At 39.4% G+C, this 22,536-nt stretch overlaps 1 protein-coding gene across 1 annotated transcript; it reads right to left on the minus strand.

The window, feature by feature from the left end:
* Nucleotides 1–519: 519 nt before the first annotated feature.
* Nucleotides 520–20,669, minus strand: Trim38 (tripartite motif containing 38). The gene is made up of 8 exons (XM_020153173.2): nucleotides 19,858–20,669; nucleotides 19,669–19,704; nucleotides 17,581–18,241; nucleotides 14,269–14,364; nucleotides 11,579–11,809; nucleotides 10,627–10,649; nucleotides 10,417–10,529; nucleotides 520–6,777 (listed from the first exon to the last, which is right to left on the minus strand). Exons 3-8 carry the CDS (start codon nucleotides 17,998–18,000, stop codon nucleotides 6,257–6,259), a joined length of 1,404 nt encoding a protein of 467 aa, XP_020008762.1. The 5' UTR covers nucleotides 18,001–18,241; nucleotides 19,669–19,704; nucleotides 19,858–20,669; the 3' UTR covers nucleotides 520–6,256.
* Between the last annotated feature and the right edge of the window lie 1,867 nt (nucleotides 20,670–22,536).

Raw genomic sequence — 22,536 nt, forward strand, 5'->3', positions numbered from 1 at the left:
AGGGAGCTGAGGTGTAGAAAAGAGACAAGGGGGAAAGAGAAGCAGATCTGAAGTCTGAAGATACCCCTCCCCCACCCCTGGATTGATGAGACTTCTGATTCCCAGAATAGGACAAATTGGAGGGCCTGAGGGAACTTTCTTTCTTTTGTCGCAAAAGCATAATTACTCTCCTAATGAAAAAGAGCATTCCATTTACATTTTATATCACAGCACTTTTCTTGTGGTAGTACAATATGTTATATATATATATATATATACACACACACACACACACACACACACACACACGGCTGGAGGCATGGCTCAAGTAATAGAGCACTTGCATAGAAGTGTGAGGCCCTGAGTTCAAACCATAGTACCACCAAAAAGAAAAAGTAAAAATCTATACATTAAAAATATTTTATGCAAACTTTAGGAGTTACAATGATAATTTTGGAAATTGTAATTAGCAATTAAATAAAAATATTGATCATTTTACTTTATTTAAATTCTATTTGGACATTTAACATTTATTTGATAATTAAATATAATTACATTAATATTTATTACTATTTCTATAATTAAAAAATAAGGGTGGAAAACTTTTTTTGATTTTTTTTTCTTGCAGTGCTGGGGATCAAACCCAGGGCCTTGCCCTTCCTAGGCAAGTACTCTGCCACTAAGCTACACTCTAGCTAAATTTTTTTAATGCAAGTTTAACACTGATTGATGCAGAATTGAGTGAATATTGCAAAGCTAGCACTATGAGCAGAACAATAAGGAAAAAGAAAGAAAACTGGAAAAGAGTATGTCACAAATCTCATGATGAACAGGCAACTACAATATGTTATAGCAGAACAAAATACCAAAGCTGTTTATTGTGAAGAAAACATTAAGATGTTAAAGTGAACAATATTAAAACCATTTTATTCCACTTTATAGTGAGTATAATATTTTTGTTCCAACAGTGCTAAAAAGAGTAGATACTCCTTGCCTGAAATGAAAACTAAATATTCAACAAAAAATTTTAAATGATACTTAATAGGATCTGAGCCAGTAACTTTCACCAGCTATAATAAGGCTTGGATTCTTGCACAGAAAAAAAAAAAAAGAAGAAATTACTAGTTCAGTTTGGGGAATTTTTGTTGCAAAACTTATGAGAAAAAACTAAAAGAAAATGTTATTGCAAAAAGTGAAAGATTAAGTCACCAAACAATTGTTGTAAACACACCTTGCTAATAATCCAAAGCTCAGTCAATTCAAAATTTCAAAACTTGCAATTACTATTCTTTAGCTTTAAAGCAAACTTGTGATAAAGAATCCTGCTCAATTAGTATTTCACGTTCATTTATTTCTTTTCTTGGACTTGCAAATTTTCAAATATATACTGAACACAAGACAGACAGTTACAGAATATTTGTGAAAGATATATCTTTTGGGGGACTGTTATACAAAATACATAAAGAACACTTAAAACAATAGGAAAATGAACAACCTTTAAAATGGTCCTTGGCGCATTTTAAAATGGTGACCCATATATTACCAAAGAAGATATATAGATGCTAAGTAAACATACAAAAAGATAGTCACCATCATATATCTTTAGGGAATTGTAAATTAAACATATTCTATGACTCTAGAATTTTCTTTCAAAACCCAACATAAAACAATACAAGAGAGGTTAAGGCCTATTTATATAAAATGATGTTAATTTGAACATTAGTTGTAACTGCAAGAAACAACTTGAATGTACATGTGAGTAATTATGAGACTGCTAAGTGATTTAAAAGCAAATATTAAATACTTTGTAATCCTAGAGGGGAAAATGCACACTGAGAAAAAAATGTAAAATCTAACAGGTGGGCCAGGTGATTTGCCACCACAATAGGCATGCTTTCTCCTTAGTACTAGGAATAAAATTTATTAAATTTCATAGTATTCTAAAGAAATATGTGCTAGTTTAATCATCAGATAGCTATAGCAATTTGTACATTAATACGTTAAGAGATGGCAAGAAAGGGGGAAGTGACAGTAGCTACTGTTTCTGAAAAGTGGGGCTCAGACTTGGATGTGATTAGAACTGGTTATTAGAATGTGACCACAGCATGCAGAGATGCCAGAATAGGGAGAATAAAACAGAAAAGGTGGAAAAGCCAGTGCCATATTCATTCTCGACATGGTTACCACCATGATCACCTTGGATTCCATCCATCCCACTGGATGTGTGAAGGGCTTTTAGGATTGTTTTTCTGAAAGTCAGTGACTTATATACCCACTAGGTTCCCCTTTGATTGAGGGTTCCCTCCCGGGGTGTTAACTCCTTTCACTTTCTGTCTGCCCAGTTGGTGATCATAATTAGCTCATCAACTTCAGAAAAAAGGAAGAAAGGCAGGCTGGTTTTGGTGGCTTAAGCCTGTAATCCCAGTTACTTGGGAAGCTGAGGCCAACTTGGGCAAATATTTCCTGAGCAAAATGGCCTGGAGGTGTGACTCAAACTAGAGAATGCCTGCCTTGAAAGCCCAAAGCCTTGGGTTCAAAACCCCAATCCCACCAGTCCCACCAGTTTCTTTAAAAAAAAAGAAAAGAAAAAGAAAAAAGAAAGAGAGGAAAAGGCTGCTATGAATGAAGAATAGGGCTTGCTCAAGGGCTCTGGCAACAAAATGAGTTTGATATTGTCTAGGAACAAACAGAACGTCACTGTACATGGAAGGTAGGATGCAGAAGGCACATTGTTTATTGATCCAGGTGAGGTCTGTGGGGGATGGGGTCCTCATCTAACTGACTCTGGCATGGGAAAATATAGCAAGAAAGCAGCTATCTGCAAACAAGAGAGGACCCTCCTTCCCAGGCATCAAATCAGCTGGCAACTTCATCTTTGTCTTACCAGACTCAAGAACTCCAAGAAACAAATTTCTGTTGTTTAGCACACCAAGCTAAGGTGGTTATCAATTGAATTAAATTTAACTTCTTGTTTCTAAAGGAACTATCTTCATCAAGTTTTTATATCAATGAGTTTGGAAGCTTTTCTTTTGCTTTTGATCCATTAATCTGTACAGTTTAGATAATATCTGCATGTAGAGGAGATTATTTGGCTTTCTAACAAATGTGTATTCTATATCCTTTCTTCCTTAATATGAAAAAAATCTTAATTTTTAGTTGGACGTGCTGAAAGAAAGTATTTGCCAGACTTCTTAGGCAGAACCAGGGACTAAATTCTTGCTAATTCAACACTTGTGGAAGGTTGATGGTATATTATAGGAATCTAAAATTAAAGATAGATGGGACACCGCTGATCAGCTCAAAAATAGTAAAAATACTTAATTTTGGATTTTAAGAATTGCAATTCACAAGGCAGAGGTCCAAATAGCTCTGAAAAAAGTGTTCCCAAACAGGAAGGAAAGTGGAGCTTACATAGACTACTGAATGTTGAGAAGGAACACAGGCATATAATAGAGGAGAAAGAGAAGAATGTATAAACAGAATGGAACGATCTATAAAACAAGAATCCTATAACCTTTTGATATGCACCTTGATCCTCTGGACACAATGTAATTGTCTCATGGATAGTGAATCTACAGGTTCTTTTCCTACTGGATATCATTTGCAAATAACCAAACAGTTGTAGGAGGAGCCCAAAATTTTTATACAATGGCCAATGGATGCATAAGGGTCACTGATGTCTTAGGGCACCTCCTCCCCAAGCACATCTAGGGTCTGGATATTTTTGTGGGAAGGGGGTACTGGTGTCTGAACTCAGAACTTTGTGCTTGCAAAGCAGATACTTTATCACTTGAGCCACACCTCCAGGACATTTTGCTCTGGTTATTTTAGAGATGAAGGTCTCCCAAACTATTTGCTCAGTCTGGTCTTGAATCTCATTCCTCCAGATTTTAGCCTTCCAAGTAGCTAGGATTACAGGTGTGAGCCACCAGCACCCAGCTGGTGGTCTGAATTTTCACTCGGACTGAGATATGAGGAGGTATGCTCTATATGCTATCATTGGAGCTTTGCATGAGAAGGGGAGGAAATTTCCAGGAATTGGGGTGCTACGTCTTCACTAATTTGGGCATAGTTTTTTTCTGTCATAGTGTTTGTGGGTATTGGGTTTTTTTTTTTTTAATCATAATGGTATAATGAACCCAAGGTCCCCTGGATGTCATGTTCACAGCAGATTGAGTTCATCTGGAGCCATTTGTGGGTAGTGGAGTGTATGAGATAATTTGATGGTCAGCAGCTGAAAGTATGTGGTCATCAGCATCCAGCCTGTAACTTTTGCAAGCAAGAGGCAGACCTGAGAGGACAAGGGATAAGTAATTTCAGGGTTGAGTCTGGTGACCCTATTATTGCAGATGCTTGCAGGCAAAGGGTGGAGGTGATATAACCAGGCAGCAGCTAGAATCACAAACAAACCTGACTTCTGGAAAAGCTCTTTCCATGTTGCTTGCATCATAATTTTCTTTTTATTTTGATCAGACTAAGAAGTAGAAAAGAACTTAGTCTTACCTAGATTGTACCTTCACATGCCCAGCAGGAAGGTGGAATTTATCACTTACACAATGATAACTTACTTAGTAGCTAGTGTATTACTAGTAAGGGAACAGAAGACAAATAATACTGGGATTCCTTAGGTAGAGGAGCCAAAGAAATATTTTGCCTCTAGCTATCTTAGGGTCTCCATCTGGCCCCTTGTATACTAGAATAATAAAAGACATATTAACCAGAAAAAGCAAACAAAAACTTGTTAATATGCACATCACACACACACAGGGAGATACTTGAGATAAGTAATGCAAAGGAGTGGGTAAACTTTGTGTTTATATACCATTTTGACAAAAGAACAATACATTTTTAGAGACATGACAAGGCCAAGGAAAACCAAGTTTTTCTTTTCTTTTTTTTAATAAGGTTTGATCTGAAGTTTCTTCTGGTACTGTCTCCAGGCTAAGAATCTCTGGGGACTAACTTCTGTCCTTTCTGTCCTTCTGACTGGAAGGGGACACCTTTATAAGTTTATGTCCTGCAAATAGGCAAATTGGAGGAGGCAAGAAAGCTATTTTTTTTTTAATTTGTCAGTACTGGAGTTTGAACTCAGAGTCTTGCACTTCCTAGGCAGACACTCTATCACTTTGCCCCAAGTCTGCAGAAAGCTATTCTTGCATCTGATTTTTCTCAATTATTTTCTACTTGAAATAACCTTATTCAAAAGTGGCATATGTTAGAGTCACATAATCTGTTACCCTTCACTTGCTATGAAAACCCAGCCACCATCAGTCTGATTAGGAGAGCTTCTGACTGGGGAGCTTGGGCACTGGTTTGACCTCTTCTAAGTCTTCCTCTGGGCAGAGGTGGAGCTGCACCATCTGACATCCACAAACAGCTCTTGCTTCATTTCCCCTATCCTTACAGAAATGATACCAGAGGACCTCAACAAACATCAATTTTTAAAAAGAAATATAAAACATAATTTTGTGACTTTGGTCATGATCATTAAGTTCATTTGTGTTGGATGACTTCACTATGGCCCTGTTATTCAGCCACTCATGGTATGACCACGGAGACTTTACCTTTCATAATAAATGCCTCTAGAATTAAAGCCTATCTAATCATATCAGACTTACAAAAAAAGATTGTCAACAATCATTCCAATGATAACAATTTACTGAAGCTTAAAATTATTTCAGGATTTCTGGTTCTAATCCAGAGTGGGAAATATAAATTCCTTTCTTTTGAGAAATGAGTTCCCTATCAAAATTTATTTTTACTTGCAATCCACTTCCCATTTGAAGCAAATCATGATAAACCAACTTTAACCTCTCTCTCACATGTTACTTAGTGATTGCCTAGGCAGAGCTCAGTAGGTCTAGCTGCCTGCAGGTCTGGATTTCAGTGGTTAGAAGAGACACTATTTTGATTTTCATTATCTTTTATGAAGTTGGCAGGCAATTATCACTTTCTTTAATTCTCCACACATGAGTGCAAATGGCATCAAAGTGGGAGAATACAGAAGCTAAGATGCTGGAGTTACCTACTCATTACCAAAGGACTACTGAAAATCAAACCCTGGACCCACTAAAGAAGGATGCAGAGAATGATGTATAATTGTTAGTCTCTCTATTTATTTAACCTAATGCACATTTATTAATCATCAACAAAAAGCCCAACACTATTCTAGGTACTAGAGGAATAGCCGTGTAGAAAATGGACTGAATTTCTACCTTCATGGAAAATACATATTTTCTGGGCTGGTTAAAACAAGGAGACATTGCTCCTTTCTTTACTAATCAGGAATTGGCAGAAACAAAGGAGAATGTTGATAAACCTGGAAAAAGGGCAGGAGAGTATCAGAGAAGGAAGCCTTTGGGAAGGTGAAGATGTGAGAGCCAGTACTCATGTTGTAAAAGGATACAAGTCCGGCCTCATAGTCTATAAAAACTCCCACAACCAGAGGCTGCTCACTCAAATGAAGGGAAGTCAGTGGAGAGGTAAGTGCTACATACTTGTTTTCTTTGCACAGCCTGATGGTCCAGAATCCAAACTCAGGCTCCTGCTTCATGTCAGTGCCTCTCTGCACATTTTCCCTACAGACTCCCAAATCCCAATCAGTTCCTTCTCCAACATCCACTTCAAAGAAGTGTCTTCCTGAGGTGAAGCCCTCAGAACCGAGGACACAGGGGAAGGCAGTAAATCTCTTGGAAGAAGATTCAAGATTCTCCTGGGAGTATCCACGAGTCACTTGTCTTCGATCCTCAGACAGAAATAGGTCAGAATGTGCAGTACTTGGATCCAGAGTCACACTGACTGCAAAAGAACAACAGAAAATCAGCATACAACTAAGCAGCCTTTTTTGGTAATGAGAACACAACTTGTGTTGAAATCAAGCCTTGTTTCTTACTAGCTCTCTGAGCCAACTATAAAGTGAAAGTCATTATATCTGCTGTAGACAATGGTGAGGAGAATTGAATAGCTAATGTTTACCTCATGCTTCATTCTTAGCACACTGTAAGTGTCTCCTAATAAGCAGTAGTAATAATATCAATGCCATGGTCTTCATCAGAGCATCTTACTCATTCGGAGATATGAAGGACCAGAACACCAGAGTTAATCAGGTTCCTGTCCTGTATAAAGCCCTTTGTCTTGCATATAAGACTTCCAGAAATCATGAAAAAGCTTCCCTATCTCCATCTCATAAACACATACATATATAATAAAAAAATCTTGTACAGAATAGAAAAATAACAAACCAAATTATATATATATATAATATATTTAAACATGTACCTATATTATATATGTATACCATCGTATACCCAGTTCACATATGAATTTATAATACAAAAACATACTACACATATTATATATAAATATGCAGATAAAAAGCCAATATTTATGTATTAAGGTATGCTATATGTTAACTATGATACAAAGGTTTTATGATATAAACGTTTATATACAGATAGATAGATAGATAGATAAATGCTATAATTGATTACAGCTAACTCACTGACAAAATCCAATACCCAGAGATGACTAATCTCTTGGCAACAGAAGTCCCTGACTCCAAAAGAAAATAGGTCCACCTTAAATTTGAAATTCTACTTGTCAAAAAACAGAATGAAAATGTAAAATGTCATTCATAGTAGGAGAAGATACAGGCCACAACAAGTCCCTAGAAATCAATGAGGAATGCATCCCATTTACTCTTACCACAGTAAATCATGGTATATCATAAAAGCCTGAAAGGCTAATAGAAATACCAAAAAAAAAAAAAAATCGACTGCAGAAATTTAAATTTAGTCCAGAACTAGGGTCATTTGAAATCTTTTAGGTGGACAAAAGTTGTCAATTTTAAACAAAAAATGTAGGAAGATGTGGAGTAGTGGAAGGTCTTATGTTGCTGGTAAGGTATTAACAAGTACAATTGCAACATCTGTGATATCCAGTGAAATCAGCATGCACATCCTTCACATCAACATTTTCACTTCAGACCTAGTACTCTAACGTATGTGTCCATCCCATTGGGTTCTAAGGCAGTCCTGTTATCAACTGCAGTATTTCTGTATTTAAACATATATTGAAAGTTAGCAGGATAAAAACTTCAAATAATCTTGTATCAGTGCATTTCAGATTTGGTCACTGTGGCAGACATACTCTAGGATGATCTTCCATGTTCCTTGCCTGCTGGTGTTTGCCCTCTTTTGGTATTCCTTCCCTTTAAGCATGGGCAGAGCCAGGTGCTGGTAGCTCATGCTTGTAATCCTAGCTACTTAGGAGATAGAGATCAGGAGAATTGCAGTTCAAAGCCAGTCCGCAGTCCCGGCAAATAGTTCACAAGACCCTATCTTGAAAAACCCTATCACAAAAAATTGGGCTGGTTGAGTGGCTCAAGGTGAAGACACTGAGTTCAAGCCCCAGTACCACACACACACACATACTCACACACAAAAAGAATATGAAAGTATGATAGCATGTTACTCCTATGAATTAATTTCATTATTTAAAATTTCATCTGGCTAGCAGCTTTGGGGTACAGTCTCTTCTGAGCTCACTTTGAAGAAACAGCTGGCCATGTTGGAAGCTCATATGGACAGAACCTAAGGGCAGACTCCAGCCAAGTCAACAAGAGGAGTTTTGCTCTCATTTCCTGCATGGGGAATAGGAAATGACTCTCTTTCTCTCCCCGCCCCACCTCTTTGTTCTCACTCTAGAGACAACTTGCTTTTAGTCTGTTGAAAGGGTATTCCTCTCCTAATAAACTTTACTGTTACTTTCACTAAAAAAAGTCAACAAGAAGCCAGGACCATGATCCCTGAATGAATTCTGACAGCAACCCAAGTAATTTTAGAAGCAGATTCCTTTTATGCAGCCATGAAGAAGAATGAAATGTTATCATTTGCTGGTAAATGGATGGAATTGGAGAACATCATTCTGAGTGAGGTTAGCCTGGCCCAAAAGACCAAAAATCGTATGTTCTCTCTCATATGTGGATATTAGATCAAGGGCAAACACAACAAGGGGATTGGACTTTGAGCACATGATAAAAGCAAGAGCACACAAGGGAGGGGTAAGGATAGGTAAGACACCTAAAAAGTTAGCTAGCTTTTGTTGCCCTTAACGCAGAGAAACTAAAGCAGATACCTTAAAAGCAACTGAGGCCAATAGGAAAAGGGGACCAGGAACTAGAGAAAAGGTTAGATGAAAAAGAATTAACCTAGAAGGTAACACACACGGCACAGGAAATTAATGTGAGTCAACTCCCTGTATAGCTATCCTTATCTCAACCAGGAACACTTGTTCCTTCCTATTATTGCTTATACTCTCTCTTCAACAAAATTAGAGAAAAGGGCAAAATAGTTTCTGCTGGGTATTGAGGGGGTAGGGGGAAGAGGGAGGGAGCAGAGTGGATGGTAAGGGAGGGGTTGGGGGCAGGGGGGAGAAAGGACCCAAGCCTTGTATGCACATATGAATAATGAAACAATTAAAAAAAAAAAGTAGATTCTTCCCACGAATAACATCCAGATGAGAACACAACCCTTGTAAAACCCTAAGAAGAAGGCCCACCTAATCTCTACAGATTCACAAAAACTGGAATATTTGTATTATTTAAAGTCACTAAAGTTGTGGTAATTTCTTGGTAGCAATAGGTAACTAATGCAGCCACCAAATTATTTTAGGTCAGTTCCACTATTGCAGCCACATCAATCCTTATAAAACTTTCTATTTTCAAGTGGGGTATTTTCAAGCAAGCACATCCGTGATTGGGAGGCTAGCCTGGGTTAACAAACAAACAATGAAAAAATTTCTACTTTCAGAGTTTTTAATTTTGTAATTATGAATAAAAAAATTGTGGAAATACAGCAAACACCAATTAATACATTCAATGGAGCAGAAAACTTAGTCTTTGAAGTCAGTAAAACTGATTTTTGGATGATTCTAACATTTACCTGCATTACCTAGGTCAAGTCCCTGAAATTATTTCAAATGTAGTCAGTAATAATCACCTACCTTGCTTGCATAAAACTAAGTACTAGAAATATTCACCATAAACACTATAATCAGATCTACTACCATGAAGGGTAGGTCATGTGACAGTCACTGTGCTAACTCTTGCATAATAATGCAGTTAATTTTCATGACAACTCAATGAAGAAGGACCTTTCATCATACTAATTTTTTAGATGGAGAACCTGAGTGACTGGCATTGCCTAAAGTGACATGGTTACTTCAAGGAGGAACAGGAACTAGAGGGGTCTGTATAGACAAACTGTATGCAGAGCATACTGAGCTTGGGAGCTCACCACAAGGGGAGAGTGCAACAGCTCCACAGAAGATGAGTGAACAAACTTTGACTGTGAACCTAGCCGAGGATACTTGCTAATCTTAGATCCTGCCTAAGGTCCCTTCCATCCATAACTTTTAAGGATCCTTGAGTTCACTTACCTTGATGGCATCTTAATGCTTTCTTCACATCAAAGTACAGCTCAGAGACATTACAGGTAGTATGAATCTCCAAGGCAATGTTCTCAGGTGTTTCCAGCTTCACAGCCAAACTCCTAGAAGAAGCAGAGGCCAGAGATTTCCTTAGTGCCACATTCCATTCAGCTCTCAAATGTCCTCAGCCCTCCCGTCCTTCATTCAAGCAGGACTTACTTGCTTAAAGTTTGTTTCACATCCTATAAAATCAAAAGAAGAGTGTGTTAACATTAGTATTTCATGACATATGGGAAGTGAAGATGCTCTCTGTAAACACTCATCCCAAAGAAGGAAAGACAGCAAACCCTGCGTTCCATATGGATGGACACTCAGATGGAATGATTCCCAACCCACCCTCTGGTGGACTTAGCAAGGTCTGTTATCTTCCCAGTGGAAGCCTGTGGGGAATTGTCTGTAATGGTATCAGCTTGGGGTGAAGGTCCTCACACTTTGCTTACTCTTTCTACAAGACTTGTTTCAGGGTTACTGATTCTTTCAGAGTGAGCCCATATTGGAGACCTCTTATCACACAAATCTTTAGTGGTTAATTCATACAGAGTTCCTGACCCTGGGCCACAGAGGTGGTGTAGAGGCGGTGGAGCAGATACACTATACTCTCAACCAATCCCATTAGTGGAGCCAGAATTAAGAGCACCAGAGGTTTATGTTGATGAGATGTATCCTTCATGAAGCTGCAAAAAGGCTGTGGAGCCTGTGCTCTGCAAGCAAATCAGGAGAAATGTTACCATGGTGCTGGCTGACACACTATCACTGTCTTTCACTTGAAAGCATATTTTAGGAGTGAGTCTTCCACTGAGGGATTTAAGTGCATGGGCTAAGGGGACAATGTAGGCAGAAATATCCCATGGGTCTGTTTAGCCACTCTATGTTCACCATAAGAGAAGTGTATTTGTATAATGAACATCACATTTTCCTATCATCTAGTGGAAGCCATTCTGACAAGATTGATGTATAATATAAAAGAAACATTATCCTAAGTTCCATGTAATACTACATCACTTTTGAGTGAAGGCAGGCCTTGCCAATCCTCCCATGCTTCCTTACTATTCTCCTCTTACCAACTCAGTAACACATACCTCCTCTCCCTGCTCTAAGCCCACAGTCTCACCTGTAGCAAGTTCTGGACTGAACCCTGACATTTTGCCTCCAGTTTCAGGATATGGCTCTCAAGTTCATTGCTCTTCTGCTCCACCTTGGCCTCGCTGTCCCTCATTCTCCTCAGCATCTGCTCTTCTTCTTTCTCCAGCCTCCAGAGGTAACACTTCTCCTCCTCATGTAGAAATGTCTGGAGATTCTTGAATTCAGACTTTACTTTTTGCCTCTGCATCTCTATCAGCTCCTAGAATCACAAATGAATGGTCAAAAGGTAGAACAAACTAAATATCCATCTTTGGTTGCATGGATGAATAAAATGTGGTCTGTGGAGAAAACAGAATATTACTCAATCTTAAGAAAGAATGAAAGTCAGACCCATGCTTTGGTAAGGATGAACCTTGACGACATTGTGCTTAGTGAAATAAGACAGAAACTAGAGGACAAAATAATACTCGCTTATATAAGGTACCATTAATGGTTAAGTTTACAGTCACAAAAAGCCAAACAGTGATTACAGGAATTGGGAGAAAGGAAGAATGGGGAGTTTGTGTTTAATGGGGACATTTTCAATTTCAGTTTGTAGATAAGAAATGTTCTGTAGATGTATATGGCAATGGCTGTACAACACAAAAATACTTAGTGCCTCTGAACTGTACATGCATAATGGTTAGTATGTAAAATTTTGTGTTATTTTACTTCACACAGAAAAGAAAGAGTATAATCAGCCACCGTGACATAATTTTCTGATGAGTCACTTATATTGAAAAGACTTCCTACTGGCACTCAGATGTGGGAAATATTGTCCCTTATTCTCTATATAATCAGTCACCTGATTAATTTTTTCCTTTTCAACCAAGATACAGGAATCTGGTAGAACAGGAAGACTAGAAAATTTAATCATGGTATTTGGGACAGGTTCAAATACTTTCTAAGTTGTAATCTTCTTTTATCAGTTGGGATGTATGAAGGGATCTCTGAGTCTGAGGAAATTTCTTAAAGCAAGAGTTGGTAGAGAATATTCATAAGAATGTATTTTAAGACAACCAGACTGGAAGAAGTGTATTTGATTCTTGGCAAAGAGAGTACTGGTATATCAGACTTTGGTTAGGGTTAACTGAGAAATATTGATCTACCAGCCTAGGGTCATCTTTGTCATCCCCATTGCTATGTTAAGTTCCCATGGAAACTTAAAGGAAACATCTGCCTCAGAATGAGAACCATGCTGAGAACTCAAAGACTGACTCAAATCTCTCCAACTGAGCCAAGTGAGTGAGTTTTATTTGTGATTATTTCCAGAGCAGTGGATGACTTCTGGGGCACCTGTTCCACTGATACATCCCACCACCCCATTTTTTTGTGTGTGGTACTGAAGTCAAGTTTTGAACAGGTATGAACAGGGTTTGAACCGGGGCTTCATGCTTGATAGGTAGGCCTTCTACCACTTGAGCCATGCCACCAGCCCACCCACCACCCTTTGATTATGTTTTTCTTTGATCTAAGGAGTAATGAGCAAGTAGGAAGTGAGTAGTGATTAAAGATCTCTCCTTAATGATTGGTCCAAGAGGGCAATTGTTCACAGTAAACATGCCCCTGACCCCAGAGAAACTGTTAACAGTCTCAGTATTGATTATCCCAAGCTTTTGTATAGTTTTATTTATGTTCTTGCCTCAACTACCAGGTCCCTGTCTGTTATTGTGGTAGTTCCGGCCCCAAAATGGCAAGGTCATGTCAATCCGGGAGGACCAGTTTTCCATATAAAAATACAAATGATGGATCTCACTGAACTTAGCTCACATTTGAGGAGACAAAGAATTAAACTTTCCATGAGTGCTTTCTCAATTCATTGACTATGATTTTGTGATAATAGGATCATTGATTTAGGATGAAGTGAATTTTTTGTATAAGAGACAGGTATAGCTTTAGCTATGGTATTGATGGCCTTTCCAAGTATGTTAGATATAATCAAGGTCTTCACACTGTCCAAGATCCCAGAATTTAAGGAAGTAAGAGCATTCACTTGCAGCACAAGTTTAACATCCACATATAAAGGAGGCAAGATTGAAAGGGTAAAATGGTTCACCTGCCTATGGAATGACTACAAGCTAATGGAAGACAGATGTTTCCAGAACAGATGTGTCTCAGACAACATGGATAGCCTGAAATCATATAGTATGCAGTTACAAGTGTGTACATTCTTGCAGCAGTTAACATGCTCCTTATAAATCAAGTAGATTTATTTCACTGCCTCCATGAATCTCAGCCTGAAGTGATCCTGCTTTCCTAATGCTCTCATAGGTTGGTTTCTGACTCTGCAAGAGTCATGCCCTACACTATGGTGTATGTAACTAAGTAAGAAGGAAGATGCCTGAATTCTAGATTGATAGATTTAAAATGTGAAATCGAGTAAAGCTAGTTCTAGGGAATTAGATATAGCAGTTCTGCTTCCCTTGATTGAGTTTTCAAGAATCCAAGCCATTATTATTGGAAGACTGAAGGATTTGGTGATGTAATCCCATGGATATAAACAGTTATGGCATAGAAACAATGGTTTCTTCCTTGGGTTTCATCTATCTGGTCTGGAACAGTGAGAAGCATTCATGACTCTCCTTTGTCCCAATCATGACTCTCCTTTGTCCCAATCATCCTACATGCCTAACCTCTAGAATAAAAAATAGCTTGAGATCAATGAGCTCAGATTCTTACCTTCCAATCAGCTATTTGTGTTTTCACAAACAGCATTTGTATCACACATTCCTCTTGGAGTTGACTCAATTTTGTCACAGCACACTGGAGTTTTTCCTGAAGGAAAAATTGGATGAATAAAGTTTATGCAATAAAATTGTTTATTAGTCAAGTAATGGGAATCCCAGCTCTTCTAGATGTGTTCAAATCACAGTGAATATTCATTGAGTTCTTAAGGGGTTTCCCAGGGAACATGCTGAGGGCTGTAAGTGCCCTAACATATTGATCCTCTTAGCAGTTCTGAACTGTGGTGGTATAAGGGGAGCAAATAACAGAAGTGACTTTGTCTTAGATAAAGGAGACAGGAAGGCATCATTTAAAGTAAACATCTAAGGAGACATGATGAGCAAGCTCTTCAAAGAAGTAAAACAACAGGCTTCTCATCAAAACAATAAAATGTAGCAGTCCTTATCCTAGATAAGGGAGACAGGGAGGCATCTTTGAAAACAAACATCTAAAGAGATGGGAAACAGGCTTCTCAGAAAAGTGAAACAGCAAACTTCTTACCAAGTTAAGAAAAGGTAGCTGTAAAGTGTAAATGGTGGTCCTCAAGGCCAGGACAAGCTGACCAGACCCTCCTGGAATGTCCAGTACAATAAAGATGGGGGTGACCAGATGGTCAGGTTCAGTGGGACATCAACTAGATGACATCAATTACAAATGTAGTTTCAAGGTAAAGTAGGTATACCTAAGTCAGGCAGAGCCCTATATCATCTCCTAGACTTCAAATTCCATGGCTTAGCTTTTTTCCCAAAGCCCCTCTTATGTATATGGGAGCTTTGCTATCCTTTCAATAGACTTTGCCCTTGCTTCATTCTTAACTCCTGAGCCAGAATCTTCAATTATCAGTTTTGCCCATACACAAACTCAGGATCAAGAAACCAGTATCAGTGGGATATATAACATCATGTCTGTGCTGTAGAAAATGAGGCTTAGGAACGGGATAATAAAGCTTTGATTCCAATTTCATCTGTTGATAAAATCATATCCACAACAACCTTGCTGAGGAAAAGTTGTATATAGAATATGATCACCTTAGTGAGATTTTATGAAATTTAGTGTGTTGAAGCAAACATAACCAGTGCCAGGGGTAACAGGGACACATGGAACTTTGTAGTGTGAGTTAGAAAAGAAATACCAGAGTACCAACTAAATTTATTAGAAAGAGTTTATGGAGAGGGGAATCCTGATACGTTTTGATAAGTGGCATCAAGAAAACAATGTAAAAGAACTTAGTATCCTTGTCAAGCTTTTAGGTTATTTTAAAAAATAGTTTCTCATCTTTTCATTGAAAGCAATTTGAAGCTAACCTAAATTTCTCATTGTGGTCAAAGGTAAAATAACTGGCTTCTGACCTCTGTAAACCAAACTATAATCATTAATTCTTGAGCGCTCTTAGCAAAGGGCACTGCATAAGTGATTTAGAGAAGACTTGCCCGTGCTATGTCCCAAGTGCTACTTTAAGCTTTTCATATTTTAATACCTTTAAAGCCTGTACAACTCCTGGGTATGTGTGTTATGTTTTGGAGGCAGGGACTGCTGTTATCCCCATTTGCAGATGGAGAAATCAAGTCACGAAGAGTTTAAGTAATTTATCCCAAATTAACCATCTAGGAAGTGTCAGAGCTAAGAGTTCTATCTAAGCAATCTGAGACTTAAAACCATTACCCTGTGCTGTTTCTTTCCTTACTTCTTAGTGGGAAAGTAATGCAAATGGTAACACCCTTATTACAGTTATTAACTGCAGAATAGTGCATAGAGTCTAGGGAAGAGCCGTGTGTGTGGAGTTGTCAGGATTAATATGTCCTTATTAAGGAGCTGGAGTCTTCACACAAACTACCTCCATGTTTTGGAGGACAGAACAAGGGTCCCCATACTGAGCACATTTTCCTCAAATTTAGCAGGACAGAGTAGCCTGCTTTTTCTTTCTGCCACGCAAAGGGCCCCTTTCCTTACATGCCCACAAGGTGTTAGTGAGGGAGAGTTTAAGTGGGTGAGGGAGCTTTCTCAAAAGGTCAAGTTCCCTAGCCCTCAGCACATGCCCTAGTTCCAGGACTTTCCTCTCTGCAGAAACATCCTCCTTTATCATGATGCAGAGGTCACTGATCTAACCACATAAGGGCGTTCCAAGGACATTTCCAACCAGATGCTTTCTGAAGGAGGCATGTCCTTGGTGGGACTTGGGACGTGTCCTAAGGCAGAAAACTTGGGTTAGTACCCATTTACCCTTCTCGGCCAACCTACATTTCTCTATCCTCCTGCCTCAGTTGGATCATGGGGCTCTGATGTAATCAATGGATTAATCCATTAATGGGCTCATAATTTGAAGGAGTATTGCGAGGGATTAGAAAGTTAAGAGGTGGGATCTAGATGGGAGTGTGTTCTTGAGAGCATATCCTTGGGTACTGTATCTCGTCCCTGACACCTCTCTCTCCTCTCCTCTTCCCTCCCTTCCCCCTCCCCTGTTTCCATGCTGACATGAGCTGGTGGCCTCCTTTACTACATGCTCCTGCTGAAATTCTGCTTCAAACTGTGAGCCTTTGCACCTTTAGTTGGTTTCTCTGAGGCATTTTGTCACAGGGACAAAAAGCTGACTAATACACTTTGACTCTTCTGGAATCTTCTTTGACACTGCACTTTCCCTTTATTTTAGGGACAATTTTTCTGTGGTAATCAGCCTGTCACAGTGAATCAATAGGGTCCCATAGTTGTGCCTTTGCATGTGCAGGTCCCTTTGCCTTGAATGTGCTGTCGATGGTGAATTTTGTGTGTCCTTCAAGAGTCGCCAGTAGGATGGACTACTACTTGCCACCTAGTGCCCCTTCTTCCACATAATTACCAGGTGCCAGGCAGTCTTTGGCTGGCTTGTCTTCTCAACTGAACTACAGGATACCTGAAATTAGTAAGTAATTTTCCCCTATGTTTTCAGATCCTACCACAGAATCTTGCATTATTGTGGTTCTGAAATTACATACAGTTTAAAGCAAAAACATGCAGGGGTTTGGTCTGAAAACAACATGTTGTGGAGCATGGAGAAATTCATTATAATACAAAAGGAAGAAACAAGTCTGACCACCCACTGAGTGTCAGGATGAACACTTTAGACTTGATTCAGCAAGGATACATCACAACCTAGTTTTAATCACAAACTATTTCACTGATAAAAGAGTTGTATTACAGGGTCATAACCATAGACTATGGGTTAAATACTCTCAGGTCTTAGGAACAGAATGAAACCTGGTATTTGATGAGGTCCAGGACCTCCATGCTTACCTTGTAGCCCTGGAATACGTCTTCCACAAGAGCTGTGGCATGCCCTTTGTGCTGTGCTGCCCGCTCACAGCGCCAGCAGATGAGCTGGCCCTCCTCTTCACAGAACAGGTGGAGCTTCTCTCCATGTTCCTCACATACCATCTCATGGTCCATCTTCTCCATCTCTTCAATGACTTCAATTATGTTTTCCAGCTCTCTGTTGTGTCGGAGGCTCTTCATATCAAAAGGGCCCCGACACAGAGGACAGTCCAGTATCTTCAGCGTTGGTTGCATTAGGCGTAACTTGTTATAGAAGTCCAATATGCACAAGTGGCAGTAGCTATGTCCACATTTGATGCTCACTGGGTGAGTCATCAGATTCATGCAGATGGAGCAAGTGGCTATCTCTCTCATCTTCTTGATGCTATCAGCTGAGGTCATGGCTTTTCTTGAGAAACTCCAATATTGGGTCTAGGAGTACAGCTGAAGCAGGCAGAGTTTTCCACAGTGATAAAAATATATTTTACTTGTTCTTCTGAGAGATGTGGTGCTGCTACTGGCATACACAGGCCTGGAAGACTTGTTTCCTATCCAAGTACTAACCAGATCCGACCCTCCTTAGCTTCTGAGATGAGATGAGATAAGGCGCATTCAGGGTGGGATAGCCATAGACAAGACTTGTCTGCAGAAAGCAACAGACTGGAATTTAAATATTGCATAAATAAGCTCTAACACAAGAGCTATTATCATTGGTGGCCATTTAAATTTACCTTAATAAACATTTAATAAAATTTAAAATCAAGTTTGTCACTGTTGATTACATTTGCCTAAAAGTCACGTGTCTGGTGGTTACAACAGGCCAGAGAGAACATTCCATTACTATAGAACATTCTCTTGGGCTATGTGGTAAGAGAAGCAAGGCAGGCCAGGTGCCAGTGGCTCATGCCTGTAATCCTAGAGACTCAGGAGGCAGAGATCAGGAGGACCGAGGTTCAAAGCCAGCCCAGGCAAATAGTTCTCAAGATCCTATCTTAAAAACACCCATTACAAAAAAAAACAAAAAAAGACTGGTGGAATGGCTCAAGGTGTAGGCCTTGAGTTCAAGGCCCAGTACCTAAGAGAAAAAAAAAAAAAAAGAAGAGGCAAGGCAGGATTTCTCATAAAACTTCAACCAAGAATGAAAACTCAGCCAGGGAATATAGAACTCATCTCATTCTCATACACTCCAGAAGAATTATAATTATTGTAAACAAAAATATCACTTTATAACACTAATTACTAGAGGTCTGTGGAGGATTCCAGTTAGACAGCCAAGTTTGACTCTACCTTGACCACTACCCTCAACCCACATTAGATCATAAGATTTAAGGTTATAAAATCTCAAGGAGACTCAACCAATAAGACGGCCAACGTAAAAAAGGCTACCAGAAAAAAATGGTTACTTTTGCATCCCATCCCTGAACTGAGGAAAAGAGATTTGGAAAAAGGACTATAGAGGAGCACTAGCCCTGGTAAGCAATTTTTCCTGGAAACAGAGCTCCTGCAGAACTAGGGAGTTTTATGTTTCTTCTACAGAACAGGATCTAGCTCCCAGGAGACATGCACAAGACTAAAACACAGTTGACAGTACCCAGGATATAGGGAAGGTAGAAAGGAGGAGAGGGAGGCCAGGCCTCTGTGGAATTCAGAGTGCTGGATCCCTTGTATCTAACACTTGGGACATGACAACTAGAGGCAACAGAGTAGAGACCAGCAACCATGTTTGTCCCTGGCCTCTTGTGGCATCATCTTCTGAGAACCCATTCTGGTTCTCCCAACACACTGACTCCACCAGAAGAAGATGGGGAAAGTTTATATAATGATTTATCCTTTGAAATGACAGTGCCTAGAATTGAAAACAGGAATTGAAGTACTATTACCAGATGGGTGATTTTCCTCTCATAACCATGACCAATTTGGAGACACAAAGGACTTTTCTGAAGCCATTGCTCCCTGGCAGATCATTTCCAAGGATACACTAGGACACTCTCTGCCAGGGTGCAGAGCTCCTGGGGAGAAGGGCCTTCTCTCCTTCTGAAGCCCCAGGCTGTCTGTCTGGACCTCACTCACCTTCTGTTCTGGATCTTCAGAGATTTGGTGTGAAGTCTGGAGAAGGCAAGAACAGACAAAGGATGAGAGCTGTAAGACAACCTTCTGAGCCATTTCCAGAGTAGGGGGCAGGGCTCTGCTATCAGGAAATACACTCCCCACCTTACCTTTCCCCCACTCCCACTCCCATTGCCCACCCTAATTACAAACCATCCACCAGAGGATCCTGGCCTGGATCTTTCATGAAGACAGAAAGAATTTGCGGCTAGTCTCCTCAGAGGCTGTCACTTCCTGAAATCTGAGAACTTAATAAAAGAGTCAATTCAGAAGTGAAACTACTGTGGGAGGCGGGACCCTGAGATTTACAGCCAATGAACTTGCTCATCTCTTTTGCACTCAGCTTGTCCTGAAAGGAAATATAGAAAAAACTGCCTTATTTTAAAGCAGTAAACACAAAGGACAAATTAATAGCCCATAAACTCAATGTGACTCCAGTAGAGAATATCCAGAAACAGGAAGCCAGCAGAGGGTCAGCTCACACATGGGATGGAAGATCCTTCTTCTTTATTTCCTTCTCCATTTAGGCATCCATTAGCCTTCTTCACCAATGTTATTTGTTTTGCTATTTCTAGGTTGCTTATTGATTTATAACAATGGGGTTGAGTGGTGATAAAAAGAGTGGTAACAGTAGTGGGGCTCATAGGCATCACAAAATTCTTCCAAAGTAGCTTGCTGTACTTCTCTGTCCTGTTGTTGGGTCTCCTTTTCCCCCACTGCCCCTCTAAGGGACTCAAATACTTTTCAAAAGCCAGAGTCAGCCACCTAGGACAGGAAACAAAAAACAGTAACAGTCAAGCAATGGATACTCTTATTCTAGAGCCCTGTGAGCCCTCGGGACCACAGATCTTCTCTGTGCTCTATGGAGAAAAGGCTGTAGGGTTGGGGGCAAAGTTAAGTGTTTATCCTTGTCTTCTCCATGTCAAAATCAGAGCAAAAGTACTGTTACCAATCAAAACAGAATTTATTACTGATTGGAAAAAAAAAAGGATAACCACATTGAACTAAAACCGTGTCACATTTATAATCTCAAGTGTAATAGGCATTTTTTTTGGGGGGGGGTTGCTTTGCTAGAAAAAGTTTTTTCTCTCCAATCATTTCTCCAGGTTTTCATCCACTATCCTGTAGGCATAACAGCTCTCTATGCATGGCTGTTGTAAATTATTTAGGTAGATTTTTCTCTATTACTAAATACTAAATTCACCCATTGATTACATAACTGTGACTTCTTAATGGTGCTGAGTTAGTATTTTAAATTTTGGCAGAATTTTTGAATTTCAGGTTTATTAGGATGAGCATAAAGACCACCATGTTAGACCATACCCCCTCCTTGTCATCGGGAGCTTACTGGAAACACCCCACTACTTATTGGAAAAAATCATACCTGGCCCCAAAGAATGATAGAAATCCTCTTATACCATTGTGACCAGGGCTTGTGGGAGGCAAGAGTCCGTTGAGCAACCAACTGGCCACTGACCTAATCACCATTTATCTACCTTACTACCCTTAGCAACAAGCCAATCACAAAATTTTCCTGGTCTAATTGGTTTGCTGGCACTTTCCCACTACCCTCTTATAACTTCCCCAAATCTGTAAGTGACAGTGGGCTCTAGATCTCTTGCTGGAGACTCTCTCTGCAGGTTCCTTCTGAATAAAGTCTGTGCTGGCGTTGCGCCATCTCTTTCCCTATCTCTCTGTGCTTCTTTCAGTCTAATATCTTTGTCTCCAGCGTATTCTTTCATGCCTTTGTTTCAGTCTAACAAAAAGAAATAACCCTGGCTTGGGAGCAAAATCCCAGATGTTTGCACAATTTTGCCCACTCCACTCTTTCAGTTTTACAACAATCCATTACTTACATGAAGAGGCAGAAAGAGAGACTAATGAACTAAGAATCTGAAGTCTCAAGGGCTATATTCTTCTCCAAATTCCAGCATTCTTTACTCCCATCTGCTCAGACATTACCCCTTCTACCAGAGTTTCCATATTATCAAAACTCTTAGTGGGAATGTCTGGTGTTAGAGCTCTGGAAGCAGTACGCAGAGATGAAGGAAGTGGGAGGGTAAAGATGAGGGCACTAATATGTTACAATCTTGTGTATGAATATTCATATTGTTTGTTTGTTTGGCAGTGCTGGGATTTGAACTCAGCCTCATGTTTTTAGGCAAATGCACTACCACTTGAGTCACACCCTCAGCCTTTTTTACTTGAGTTATTTTTCAGATAAGGTCTAGAGTTTTTGCTCTGGCTGGCCTGAGACCATGCTCCACCTACCTATGCCTTCAGATTACTTGGGATTACAGGCATGCAATACCATCCTAGGCCTTGAATGTTCATAGTCTATGACTTAGGAGTTTTCTTTAAAAACCAAAATGGGAGATAAACACCCGCCCATGTATATACAATATTTATTTGAACATTGTGATTGTAAAAAAAATTTAAATGTATATGGGAATAAGTATGAGACTGCTTCAGTAATTTAAAATCACATGTAAACTACTGTGTCATCCCAGAAGAAAAAAGTCACACTTTAAATAAAAAAATGAAGCAAAATCTAACTTGTAAGACAGGTTATTTAACAACACAAAGATAACTGTTCTTGGCACTAGGAGTATAATATACTACATTTTATAGTATTCCACAGTAAATATATGTTAATTTAATCATCACATAGCTATATCAATTTCTACATTTCTACCTTAGAAGGGGACTAAAGAGGGGGAGGAGGCAGTGAGTATTGTTACTGAAAAGTGGAGCTCAGACTTTGATGATGTGGTTGGGACTAGCTATGACATTCTGACCTCACAATGAGGTCAGAGTGGAGATGGGTTAAGA

Source organism: Castor canadensis, chromosome 8 (assembly GCF_047511655.1).
Source record: "Castor canadensis chromosome 8, mCasCan1.hap1v2, whole genome shotgun sequence".
NCBI lineage: Eukaryota > Metazoa > Chordata > Mammalia > Rodentia > Castoridae > Castor > Castor canadensis.

Coding starts and splice junctions, on each gene's coding strand:
- Trim38 (XM_020153173.2), bottom strand. CDS start 18,000: ATGACCTCAGCTGATAGCATCAAGAAGATGAGAGAGATAGCCACTTGC. Junction 14,365..17,580: donor ACGTATTCCAGGGCTACAAG/GTAAGCATGGAG, acceptor TTTTTCCTTCAG/GAAAAACTCCAGTGTGCTGT. Junction 6,778..10,416: donor AGCATTAAGATGCCATCAAG/GTAAGTGAACTC, acceptor GTTCTTTTGCAG/TCAGTGTGACTCTGGATCCA.